Source organism: Mchenga conophoros, linkage group LG18 (assembly GCF_057382185.1).
Source record: "Mchenga conophoros isolate Kocher_MC1m ecotype Shallow Benthic linkage group LG18, M_conophoros_male_GT1.1, whole genome shotgun sequence".
In the NCBI taxonomy this organism is placed as follows: Eukaryota; Metazoa; Chordata; class Actinopteri; order Cichliformes; family Cichlidae; genus Mchenga; species Mchenga conophoros.
This window is the reverse complement of record NC_140543.1, coordinates 994,555-1,007,468: the sequence shown is the minus strand read 5'-3', so window position 1 is coordinate 1,007,468 and position 12,914 is coordinate 994,555. Positions and strand designations below refer to the sequence as shown.

The following is a 12,914-nucleotide window of genomic DNA, read 5'->3' as shown; positions in this document are numbered from 1 at the left end:
GACTGAAACTAGCACCGCTGCTGAGCACTTCAGTACTCCAGTGCTACTTCCTGAATGTCCAAATTAGCCACAATGGGTGAAACTGGGGAACCCATGGCACACCGATTTTTTGCGCCTGTAGTACTGAGCCTTGTATATGAAATGTGAAATAAAGACACAGTTCAAAGAGCAAACACTGTTTATAAGGTTGGAAACCTGCTGTTAATGAGGAGGTTCAAAGGAAGGTGGAGGTTGTTATCACCGTGGCCTCATGCGGTCAGGATGTGAATAAAACAGCCACCAATCTATTGAAGTTATCTCGGTTTATTGAACTGTAATCAGCAGCTCAGTTTCAGTTTTATTTGTCATATGCAAGTTAGCACAGGGTCATCATCGCAATGAAATGTATTTTTTAACGAGCAGAAGACAGTCACTCAGCAGAATGGTACAGTAGAAGAAAATAAAATAATAAAAAATAAATAGAAAAATAGTAAAGAGCAAAATATTAATAAGATGTAGTAAAAGAAAAAAGATTTTCAGTTAACTGACTAAATATATGTATGTATGTGTATATATAAATATATGTACACACTAGTGATTGAATAAAGAAAATCTTAAATAGGAATGTGAGGGGGGGCAGAGGGGATATTGCACAGGAATGAGCAGCAGTACAAACTGAACAGTACAAAGGTTTTGTTTTTTGTGGCCGTTGTTAGCGTCAAATGAGGTTCAAGCAAGAGTCTCTCTTATGCTGGGGCTAGACACATGTAGCTGATCACGGATCATTTCTTCTGTCCTGTCATCAAACTCACATTTAGAAGCAACTCAGTTCAGAGATATCAGCAACAACATTCACCTTGGCTGAAAAGTGTTGTTCAGTAACAGCAGAGGCGAAAGTATCACCTGTATTTGGCAGTGAGTAGAAAATCCTTTGTCCCTCTGTTCCCAAGCAGTGAAGTAAAGTAGCTCTTCGTGCTTCAGGCCAAGCATTCCCTGTTGCATTGATCACAAGCAAATAATTGTTGAACATACGCATCCACATGTTGAAGGGCAAAGCAGGATCTCCAGGGCAAGGCAAAAACATCGGCGGTGGATGGACGTTTGCAGCCACGATGACTCAGCAAAAAACTAAGCAGAAAAACCACGCAGGGTTACTCGCTGCCAAAATGTAGCAGCGGCCGGTAATGAACCAGTCCTCATCAAGGAATAGTGCTCTTTAATGATTTCAGCACAGACTTTACATCATAGGGAGACTCATCAAGTTATCAGTTAGCCATCTTAACTATATTCTAAAATTTTACCAACTCCACTTTACTCTTATTTCACGACACCACCCACTAGTGGTGCAATATGGTACAGTCACTACAGGACACAACACAGGTGGACATGATCAAGCTAATGAAGTTTTATATTGTGGTTGGAGACCAGAGACGGGAGAGCGCCAGACAGCTGGTGGACGTATGTGCCGAACCAGGGGAACAGTGTATCGGGTCACGGTCCTTTCTACAGTTACCTTTCATAGCCATTCTAACCCTTTTGTGTCAAGTTCTGTGTATGTCATCAGGCCCACTCACCAGGTATGTAAACTTTTGATCAGGATCATTTGGGTAATTTGTGTAGTGATCGTGATTTAAAGAGTAAACACAGTTGTTTGACAATAAACGTCTTCAGCCAACCACTAACCATGAGTGAAAGAAAAACTTGTCTGAAAAATGGTTAAGAAATCATGAATTCTGCCAGGATATGCACAACAGTACAGCGTTTTAATCATCTTTGGAACAGACTCCAGTTTCAGTTCACCTTTATGTGTTATACATACCGTATTTTTTGGATTATAAGGCACTTTAAGCTAAACAAAACAGTCAGATGAGTCAAACTTTACTTAGCTCATTCTTCTTGCTTCCTCCACTTCTGTACCATTGATTCATCAATGCTGTATTCTATCACAGCTGCTCTATTCCCATGTTGTTGCAGTATATTAATGACTAACCTCGTATTGTGGATGGATTATCTCAGTTGTTCTCCTGACTGAAGTTTGGTCCGTTTACAGCATCCTGCCATGCGATTGCATTTGTCTCCAACCATGAGGAACCCTCACGTTAACTTTTATGGAGTGGAAAAAGTTGGCGTTCATCCTCCAGCTTCACTGTGTTTATGTTATGCTAACATAGCTGTGTCGCTAGCGATCACGTAGCACATCATTATATACCAGCTAGCCCAACTTCAGTAACCCTACAAACGTCACTGCTGTTTAGTTTACTGTCTTCATTTATGTTGGAAGTGATAGCAGAGCTGTACGTTTGAATTTATTCAGAAATCTCTCAGTCAGAACATGCTATATCATGCTTAGATGGAAGCTAGCGAGCTAACTCCCGGCTAACTTTGTTAAATTTAATAAATTCGGTTTTCATGGATGCCTGGATGTTAACATATTGCTGCAAAAAAAACAAGTTTAACTATCGCCTCTAAAGGCTGAAAAGAAACCCCAAAACAAGTGGATGAAATCAAAAAATAAATGAACGCATGAGAAGAAACAACGTGCTCTAAAGAGACCATTACAGACTAAAGCAGGCAGAAAAGGCCAGAGGGATTCTGAGTCTCAAATAAAACAGTGACCACAAACAGGAATACAGCATAAAAGACAGATATTTCTGGAAAACAACCTGTGAGAGTTCTCATGCAGTCTATCAAATTCCTACTCACACTGAAATGTTTTATGAGCCTCTGGCTTCTCAGCTGTGTGAGTTTTCTTGTGACACATCAAGCTACTTTTTTGACTGAAGCTTTTCCCACATGTATCACAGGTATACGGCCTCTCACCTGTGTGAGTTTTCTTGTGAATATACAAAGTACTGCTTCGACTGAAACTTTTCCCACATGTATCACAAGTATACGGCCTCTCCCCTGTGTGAGTTTTCTTGTGAATATACAAATGACTGCTTCGACTGAAACTTTTCCCACATGTATCACAGGTATACGGCCTCTCACCTGTGTGAGTTTTCTTGTGAATATACAAAGTACTGCTTCGACTGAAACTTTTCCCACATGTTTCACACGTAAACAGCTTTTCACCTGTGTGGATTCTCCTGTGAATATACAAACGACTGCTTGAACTGAAACTTTTCCCACATGTATCACAGGGATATGGCCTTTCACCTGTGTGGGTTCTCATGTGAATATACAAATGACTGCTTCGAGTAAAACTTTTCCCACATGTATCACAGGGATATGGCCTCTCACCTGTGTGAGTGATAAGGTGGTATTTCCAGGTACTTCTATCAGTGAAGCTTTTGCCACATGTGTCACAAGCAAACAGTTTTTCACCTGTGTGAGTTTTCTTGTGAATATACAAATTACTGCTTTGACTGAAGCTTTTCCCACATGTATCACAGTGATATGGCTTCTCACCTGTGTGGGTTCTCATGTGGATATACAAAGTACTGCTTCGACTGAAACTTTTCCCACATGTATCACAGGGATATGGCCTCTCACCTGTGTGAGTTCTCATGTGATCATACAAATTACTGCTTCGTCTGAAACTTTTCCCACATGTATCACAGGGATATGGCCTCTCACCTGTGTGGGTTACAAGGTGACGTTTCCACGTACTTCTAGCTCTAAAACTTTTCCCACATGTATCACAAGGATAGGGTTTCACATCAGTGTTGGGTTTCTTTCTTTGGGCCTGACTCTTGATGGATTTTTGGCAAACATCAGACTCTCTACCTGTGGCAGCATTGCAGGGACTCTCTGACACAGTCCAGCTCTCCACATCATCCTGACGTCTGTCTCGCTTCTTCCTCTTCTTTGGCACTGAGGTCACAGTTTCACTTAACCCTGACTCTTCACACTTGCTGGATTCTTCATCTGTGCTTTCACTTTGAGGAGAGTCATCACAGAGGAGCTGCTCCCCGTCTCCTCCTGGTTCACTGTGCTCTCCTTCCTCAGCAGCAGTCACCATAAAGGTACCAGGCTCCTCCTTCAGTCCCAGCTGCTCTCCCTCCTGACTGCTGCACAGTTCCTCCTCTTCCTCTTTAATCTGTGGAGCTTCTGGTTCCTCCTGCTCCACACTGGAGCTCCTCTCCTGGTTCCAGAGCTGCTGCTCAGGGAGAACCTCCTCCTCACAGACCTCCTGCTGTGGGACGTCTGGAGCGACAGAAGAAAGAAGTTACTGATGCAACCGCAGAAACATTAACAGGACTTTACAGCATGACTGCATCACTCATGAATGTGGACAGGCACCTGAGTTCACCTGTTTTGTGGTTTAAAAGCCACAAAGACGCTGTGTTTAGAGAAAATGGGTCTCAATTGTTCCCATACTGCTGACACATACGGGATCACTGAGGGTTTTTTCTTCTCCAGCTTTGACAAAAGTCCAGCTGGGATAACCACATTTACTCAGGGTCAGCTTTTAGATGTCCCCCATTACTGATGGAAATCTCACAGTCCAAGAAGGCTAACCTGCCACTTTTCATATCCTCCCTGGTGAATCTGATGTGTCGGTCCAGCGAGTTAATGTGATCCGTGAATTGTGGTACGTCCTGAGATTTGATTTTCACAAAGGTGTCACCTTCGTCTGGCACAAACGATTATTCTGATAGTTGGCTAGTCACCGATTATTTTTGCGATTAGTCGACTAATCAGATCATGCATCCACCAGCATGTGTCTCCTCTTATATAACTATCATTAGCTTACAGCTTGAAGTGTTTAAGATATGTGCTAACTAAAAATAAAGACAAGATGATACTCTATTAACCTTTTAATAACATTTGCAGATTGTCTCGGTGCAGTTTAGTAAACTCAGCCGTCTGCTCCTTGCTATCTAAAATATAACAGGACACCGGAGTAAATTCTCGAGCACTTCTCACACTTCTGTTTAATCAGTTTTCTGCTTGACGTTTATTCAGCTGTGTGAAAAGTAGAGATGGCACGATACCACTTTTATGCCTGATACTGACATAGTGTATTTAAGCAATAAAACAGTTTTTTTAATATCTTGCTGCATTTTGCATAAGTTCATACTCAAGTTTAACACAAACAAACTAAACAACACTGAAGCTATTCTGTTACACTTGTATGCAAAAAATGCACTGCAGCCAAAATATTTCATAGTTCAGCAAAACTGATCAATCAAATAAACTTAAACCTGCTCCATCCTCCCTACTCTGGTGTTTTAAAGAGTACTTAGCAGAAATATTAAGCAACCTAACTAACAGGGTTGCAAACTCCCAGCAAAAGAAAAAAAAAATGCACAGAAATAAATTTTTCAAGAATAATTAAATAGATTCAACATCTTTCTTCTACAGAGCTGCAGACTGCACAGATGGTTCCCAAAGGAAAAAGTACTATAGCTTACTAGGGTATATTAGACTTAACAGTCACTATATACAGTAATGGACTTCATTACATTTTACATCAAATTAAAACTTTGGTTGTAAGATTCAGATAATTATTTATTAAAAGCTCGACATTTTAAATGAGAATAAGAAAGAAAAGTATGTCTTTGTGCCCCCTTTTCCCTGTTCATGCCCTATCGGCCCCCCTGGCTAAACTTTGCTAGATCCGCCCCTGCACAGTTACCAGCGTCAGCTGTAGAAAAAGATCCTGGTGTGCAAAGTGTTATGGAATAAACATATATTCTTAGTGCTTATTTTCTAATTATATTGTTTTATTTACTTTAATAATGAAGGCTTGTAAAGCAAGGCCACTTTTGACTCAAACGAAGTGTTCAGCCAGACTGAAAAACAGGAAGTTAGTGTGCAGCTGTACAAGTATATTAATAAATACAGGAAACTAGACAGAAAAAGAGGAACTACTAACATATAAGGATTTGTTTGTGTTGAAACTGTGTGTGACGTGTAAAGTACCAAAATAACACCTATATGAGACATGTTTAGCCTGTAATGTTAGAGATTCTGCAGCTGGCTTTGGGCTGTGCAGGGAAGATGATTGGATAAAGAATTATAAATGTTTTGACCACTCTGAGTCGGGTTTTCTCTGTTCTGTCATGGGGATCAAAGAATCGGGTTTAATATTAAATAAATTCTAACAACAGCTGATCAAGCTTAAACGTGCTGCTGTTGTTCAGCCGCTGGTTTCCTCTTTCTGGTGCAAAGTGGGCCAAAAACAAACAAGAGAGACGATCAGCTGATCATTGATCAGTTTCATGATTGAAGTAGCAGCAAGAAGAGGCACCATATATCGGTTGTTAAGCTTAAGGCTGGAATGCTTTACAAACATTCAGAGATGGACTTACACACTTGCTTTACTTCTCTCTGGGATCACTCTGTCAGAGATGAAATGCTGGTTTGGTAGCGAGGCTACAAATGTTCAAACAGACCGGCGACAGGTCTCGCACGCCACAGCCGCTCTATCACGTGATGCACACTGCTCTGATGTCCTAAGATTATGAGCCGAGTTACGCCGTGTCGCAAGTTTTGTGAGGTGCTTTTGTGATATTTAATGGATCGATTACATTTTTTATTTCTCTCCGATATCCGATCCAGTAATTTACGTCAGTATCTAACAGATACCGATACGTAATATCGGATCGGTCCATCTCTAGTGAAAACTTTAACTTTAATCTCAGCCAAACCGATTTACTCAGGAACAAATAAAATACTGAAAAAAGCCAAACAATAACATTTTCAAGTTATCTAAGTGACTCATATATCCTGTTTAACCTGAGTAGCGAAAGACGGCGATGGGTTTGAAAACGATTTGCCGGGAGTCCGGTGTTCTCACGGCTCTAGTTAGCCTAGCCCCCGGCTAGCTATCGAGCTAGTGGGTAACAGACGTCTCTGAAAACGTCGGAGCGCTTTTGAAAATATGTGGTGTCTTGATAAACTGAGCAGATATTTGAGGTTTACACAGCTACATTCTCGCCTGAAAATATGTTAAACGTTTATTTTGTGACCCAGAAAGAATAATAAGAGTAATATTAACACTGGGGCCACGCTATGAAATCTGGGATTGGTTGGGCCACGAAGGATACACCTGCCCCATCTGTCAAATCTGGGGAAGGACGCCTTTGTCGGCCGCATTAGGAGAAGTCTTCGTCGCGTCGTAGCGTAATCGGTCTACAATTGCAGCCTCCGAAGGATTCGGCCCTTAAATTTGGACACAGCTACAATACCGGACACAGCTTCTTCTTCTTCGGGGTTTAACGGCAGCTGGCATGCTTGTACATGCAGTGCTGCCATCTTCTGTTTCAGTCCGTTATTACACTCTTAAATCCTGCTACTTATTCCTGCGTCTTTCAGGATCTTACAAAGCTTCAAACGACGCGTCGAAAATTAAATTAATGGTCAACGATTTTGATAGTCGACTAATCGTGGCAGCCCGAGCTTCATTCACATACCTGAACCAACGACTTGGTGGTTTTCCAGGGTACGATAACAGAGCCCTGTTTTCCACTTCCTTCATGTATAAATTGGCCACACCGAGTGAAAGTCGGGCTACATCGCACACCCACGCTTCAATTCAAGGACACGCTCACGGAACAGGCCTAGCTTCCTTGGTTCTTTTGTTAGAGATCGATCGATCAATATTCCAAGCTGTATAGGCTCGAAAGCCTACTACCAATTAAGCATATTAGGTGATGTGCATCTCTGTAATGAGAAGGGGTGTGGTCTAATGACATCAACACCCTATATCAGGTGTGCATAATTATTAGGTAACGTCCTTTCCTTTGGCAAAATGGGTCAAAAGAAGGACTTGACAGGCTCAGAAAAGTCAAAAATAGTGAGATATCTTGCAGAGGGATGCAGCAGTCTCAAAATTGCAAAGCTTCTGAAGCGTGATCATCGAACAATCAAGCGTTTCATTCAAAATAGTCAACAGGGTCGCAAGAAGCGTGTGGAAAAACCAAGGCGCAAAATAACTGCCCATGAACTGAGAAAAGTCAAGCGTGCAGCTGCCAAGATGCCACTTGCCACCAGTTTGGCCATATTTCAGAGCTGCAACATCACTGGAGTGCCCAAAAGCACAAGGTGTGCAATACTCAGAGACATGGCCAAGGTAAGAAAGGCTGAAAGACGACCACCACTGAACAAGACACACAAGCTGAAACGTCAAGACTGGGCCAAGAAATATCTCAAGACTGGTTTTTCTAAGGTTTTATGGACTGATCAAATGAGAGTGAGTCTTGATGGGCCAGATGGATGGGCCCGTGGCTGGATTGGTAAAGGGCAGAGAGCTCCAGTCCCACTCAGACGCCAGCAAGGTGGAGGTGGAGTACTGGTTTGGGCTGGTATCATCAAAGATGAGCTTGTGGGGCCTTTTCGGGTTGAGGATGGAGTCAAGCTCAACTCCCAGTCCTACTGCCAGTTTCTGGAAGACACCTACTTCAAGCAGTGGTACAGGAAGAAGTCTGCATCCTTCAAGAAAAACATGATTTTCATGCAGGACAATGCTCCGTCACACGCGTCCAAGTACTCCACAGCGTGGCTGGCAAGAAAGGGTATAAAAGAAGAAAAACTAATGACATGGCCTCCTTGTTCACCTGATCTGAACCCCATTGAGAACCTGTGGTCCATCATCAAATGTGAGATTTACAAGGAGGGAAAACAGTACACCTCTCTGAACAGTGTCTGGGAGGCTGTGGTTGCTGCTGCACGCAATGTTGATGGTGAACAGATCAAAACACTGACAGAATCCATGGATGGCAGGCTTTTGAGTGTCCTTGCAAAGAAAGGTGGCTATATTGGTCGCTGATTTGTTTTTGTTTTGTTTTTGAATGTCAGAAATGTATATTTGTGAATGTGGAGATGTTATATTGGTGTCACTGGTAAAAATAAATAATTGAAATGGGTATATATTTGTTTTTTGTTAAGTTGCCTAATAATTATGCACAGTAATAGTCACCTGCACACACAGATATCCCCCTAAAATAGCTCAAACTAAAAACAAACTAAAAACTACTTCCACAATCATTCAGCTTTGATATTAATGAGTTTTTTGGGTTCATTGAGAACATGGTTGTTGTTCAATAATAAAATTATTCCTCAGAAATACAACTTGCCTAATAATTCTGCACTCCCTGTATATAGGGGGTGTATGAGAGTCTTTGTGAGTCTTTCACATACATATTAAACAAATATGTAAGACTGCTTTCTTCCATTTGTGCAACATCTCTAAAGTTAGAAATATCCTGTCTCAGAGTGACGCTGAAAAACTAGTTCATGCATTTATTACTTCCAGGCTGGACGACTGTAATTCATTATTAGATTTCAAGATTCAAGACGTAGGCTGCCGGGGATTCCCATGATGCATTGAGTTTTTCCTTTCCAGTCACCTTTCTCACTCACTATGTGTTAACAGACCTCTCTGCATTGAATCATATCTGTTATTAACCTCTGTCTCGCTTCCACAGCATGTCTTTATCCTGTCTTCCTTCTCTCACCCCAACCAATCACAGCAGATGGCCCCGCCCCTCCCTGAGCCTGGTTCTGCCGGAGGTTTCTTCCTGTTAAAAGGGAGTTTTTCCTTCCCACTGTCGCCAAAGTGCTTGCTCATAGGGGGTCATATGATTGTTGGGTTTTTCCTCTGTATGTGTTATTGTAGCGTCTACATTACAATATAAAACACCTTGAGGCGACTGTTGTTGTGATTTGGCGCTGTGGAAATAAAACTGAATTGAATTGAAGTGTGAGAGGAAAACCCCAACCCTGCCTCACAGCAGCATCCTCGGGTGAGTTTAAAGCTGAATGTTTGTTTAAACAGAGACACATCCACCTTCTGTCCTCCAGAAACATCCCTGCAGCCTCAAAGTAAACGTACCACAGAGCTGTGATCAGGATCCTCCCTCAGAGGGACACTCACCTGTCCTGTGCAGCTTGATTTGGGGTTTCCAGGTGATATCCAGCAGTCTGCGCTGACGCTCCATCTCTTCCTCGTACTGCACAGGATCATTATGAACTTCAGGCTCCTCCTTCAGTCCCAGCTGCTCTCCCTGCTGACTGCTGCACAGTTCCTCCTGTTCCTCTTTAATCTGTGGAGCTTCTGGTTCCTCCTGCTCCACACTGGAGCTCCTCTCCTGGTTCCAGAGCTGCTGCTCAGGGAGAACCTCCTCCTCCTCCTCCTCCTCACAGACCTGCTGCTGTGGGACGTCTGGAGGACAGAAGAAAGAAGTCACAACCACAGAAACATTAACAGGACTTTACAGCATGACTGCGTCGCTCGTGTGTGAGAGTAAAGCCGTCCAGTCAGCTGTAAGTCACTGATCTCAGATCTGCATTTATTCAGACGAACATCTGGAAGGTAAAGCCCCCTCAGCACAGCAGCAGCACCGCACTGCCACTACAGTTCATAAATTCAATATTAGGTGTCACTGTGCCGAGCTGCACATTAAACTCTGTGTCACTTCTTTCAGTCGCGTCCGTGACTCTGAACAACAACATGGTGGACTTTGTTGTTCTCACACGTGTGTAAATGTGACCACAGGAACCGTGCACGTGCTGTGTACCACTTTAGCTTTTATGTGACATCATCACAAAGGGCCCGGGCGACCACTCTGACGTCACTGATGGAGAAATAAAAAAGACGTATTGTTATGACGTTAACACTGAACTCTTTACAGCTCTGCAGAAGAAGAAAGGAAACCAAGGAAAAACCTTTTCAGGCTAGATTACTGAGTTTAGAAGGTGCACCTGAACGCACCATCAAACACACGTTTCACCGCCAAACAAAAAGTTTTTCAAACGATTCACAGGATTGAGTGATGGATCCAGGTCAGAGAAAAGCTCAAATCCAGGCTGATTTCAGCGCCTGCTGTTTGAATGCAGCGCAGCGCAGTCCTGTCCTCTGTTTGCTCTTTGTTAGCTCACATCTCCAAAAAGTCCTCACAATCAGAAACGTCCCGCAGAGCTGTGATCAGGATCCTCCCTCAGAGGGACACTCACCTGTCCTGTGCAGCTTGATTTGGGGTTTCCAGGTGATATCCAGCAGTCTGCGCTGACGGTCGATCTCTTCCTCGTACTGGACGATCGTTTTTTCAAACTCCAAGAATATTTGTTCAGCAGCAGCAGTTAGTCGCTCGTTGATGAACTCTCTCAGATACTGAACTGAAGGCATCGTTGCTGCCGCAGCTCACACACTCAGCTCACACACTCGGCTCACACACGCAGCTCACACACGCGGCTCACACACTCAGCTCACACACGCGGCTCACACACGCGGCTCACACACAGCACAAAGCCTCCAAAAGTTCACGCTGGAACAACCAAACTGCCGCTTTTAAAAATGTTTACTTCCGCCGGATGTCCCGCTCTGAAGTTCCGGCAGGAGGAGGATGTTCAAATACTTTGTTCCGCTTGGAATAAACGTCCTTCTTTCTTCCTAAAACCTATTTAAATGTACCAAACTGAGCCATAAATACATAAACAGCGTGTTACAAATAATAAAGGAGAGAAAATGGAAAGAAAAGGCCTCGTTCAGGTTTTTATCCATAATGAATCATATCCATTCTACTACTGATCATTCATATACTCAACACCAAAGAGTCTGACGTGAATGAATACTAACACACGGCTTTATTTTATTGTTTGATGTGGGTCTAAAATAAATGAGGAATTACACACGCTGTTCATTAAATGTGTTTGTGGCGTGCTCAGAGTCTTCATTGGTGGAAATCAGATCAAACTTCAGGATCTTCGACGTATTACTGCTGTGTGATTTTTATTACTATTAATGAAATGGATGAAAAGCTGACCCTGAGTAAATGTGGTTATCCCAGCTGGACTTTTGTCAAAGCTGGAGAAGAAAAAACCCTCAGTGATCCCGTATGTGTCAGCAGTATGGGAACAATTGAGACCCATTTTCTCTAAACACAGCGTCTTTGTGGCTTTTAAACCACAAAACAGGTGAACTCAGGTGCCTGTCCACATTCATGAGTGATGCAGTCATGCTGTAAAGTCCTGTTAATGTTTCTGCGGTTGCATCAGTAACTTCTTTCTTCCGTCGCTCCAGACGTCCCACAGCAGGAGGTCTGTGAGGAGGAGGAGGAGGTTCTCCCTGAGCAGCAGCTCTGGAACCAGGAGAGGAGCTCCAGTGTGGACCAGGAGGAACCAGAAGCTCCACAGATTAAAGAGGAAGAGGAGGAACTGTGCAGCAGTCAGGAGGGAGAGCAGCTGGGACTGAAGGAGGAGCCTGGTACCTTTATGGTGACTGCTGCTGAGGAAGGAGAGCACAGTGCACTGTGATGACTCTCCTCAAAGTGAAAGCACAGATGAAGAATCCAGCAAGTGTGAAGAGTCAGGGTTAAGTGAAACTGTGACCTCAGTGCCAAAGAAGAGGAAGAAGCGAGACAGACGTCAGGATGATGTGGAGAGCTGGACTGTGTCAGAGAGTCCCTGCAATGCTGCCACAGGTAGAGAGTCTGATGTTTGCCAAAAATCCATCAAGAGTCAGGCCCAAAGAAAGAAACTTGTTTAAATCCTTCAAAACATGTGGGAAAAGCTTCAGGTTGAAAAAGACCTGGAAACGCCACTTGAGAACTCTCACTGGTGAGAGGCCACATCCTTGTGAAACACTCGAAAAGTGTTTTGGTATACCACAGGAACGTCTGTAACCAGAGGTTTGTTGAACATGAAGGCTTTCAGCGCAAAAGGAATTTGATGGACCACACGAGGACTCTCACAGGTGAGAGGCTGTAGTTGTACCATTGTAATCACACTCTTAGAGATGGAAGACACTGAGCTGGTCCCAAGCCAGCTAAGACATAGAGTCTCTCCATCGTCCAGATGCCTGAGGACCACAGCGAGTGCAGGAGACCTGAGAGCTGCTGAGGGATCTCTGCTACAGAGTCAGTGAGTGATGGCTTAAGATGTTCACTAGGTGACAGACTTGACGTGAGCACAGAATGGAAATGTGGACACCCAGGCTGGGATCTTCAGGGAAAGGTGAGACGAGGCAGCCGTCTATGAGCAGATCTCCA

General features: G+C 43.3%; 1 protein-coding gene across 1 annotated transcript; it reads right to left on the bottom strand.

Moving 5' to 3' along the window:
- Positions 1-98: 98 nt before the first annotated feature.
- Positions 99-12,131, bottom strand: LOC146552789 (uncharacterized). Its single transcript, XM_085254216.1, has 3 exons — positions 10,882-12,131; positions 9,803-10,090; positions 99-4,125 (listed from the first exon to the last, which is right to left on the bottom strand). The coding sequence occupies exons 1-3, from the start codon at positions 11,051-11,053 to the stop codon at positions 2,675-2,677; spliced, it is 1,911 nt and encodes a 636-aa protein (XP_085110342.1). The 5' UTR covers positions 11,054-12,131; the 3' UTR covers positions 99-2,674.
- Between the last annotated feature and the right edge of the window lie 783 nt (positions 12,132-12,914).

What these genes read in the sequence shown, in the direction of transcription:
- LOC146552789 (XM_085254216.1), bottom strand. Translation starts at nt 11,053, where the DNA reads ATGCCTTCAGTTCAGTATCTGAGAGAGTTCATCAACGAGCGACTAACT. An exon ending in AATCAAGCTGCACAGGACAG is followed by an intron (nt 10,091 to 10,881) that starts GTGAGTGTCCCT and finishes TCTGTCCTCCAG; the next exon opens with ACGTCCCACAGCAGCAGGTC. An exon ending in AATCAAGCTGCACAGGACAG is followed by an intron (nt 4,126 to 9,802) that starts GTGAGTGTCCCT and finishes CTGTCGCTCCAG; the next exon opens with ACGTCCCACAGCAGGAGGTC.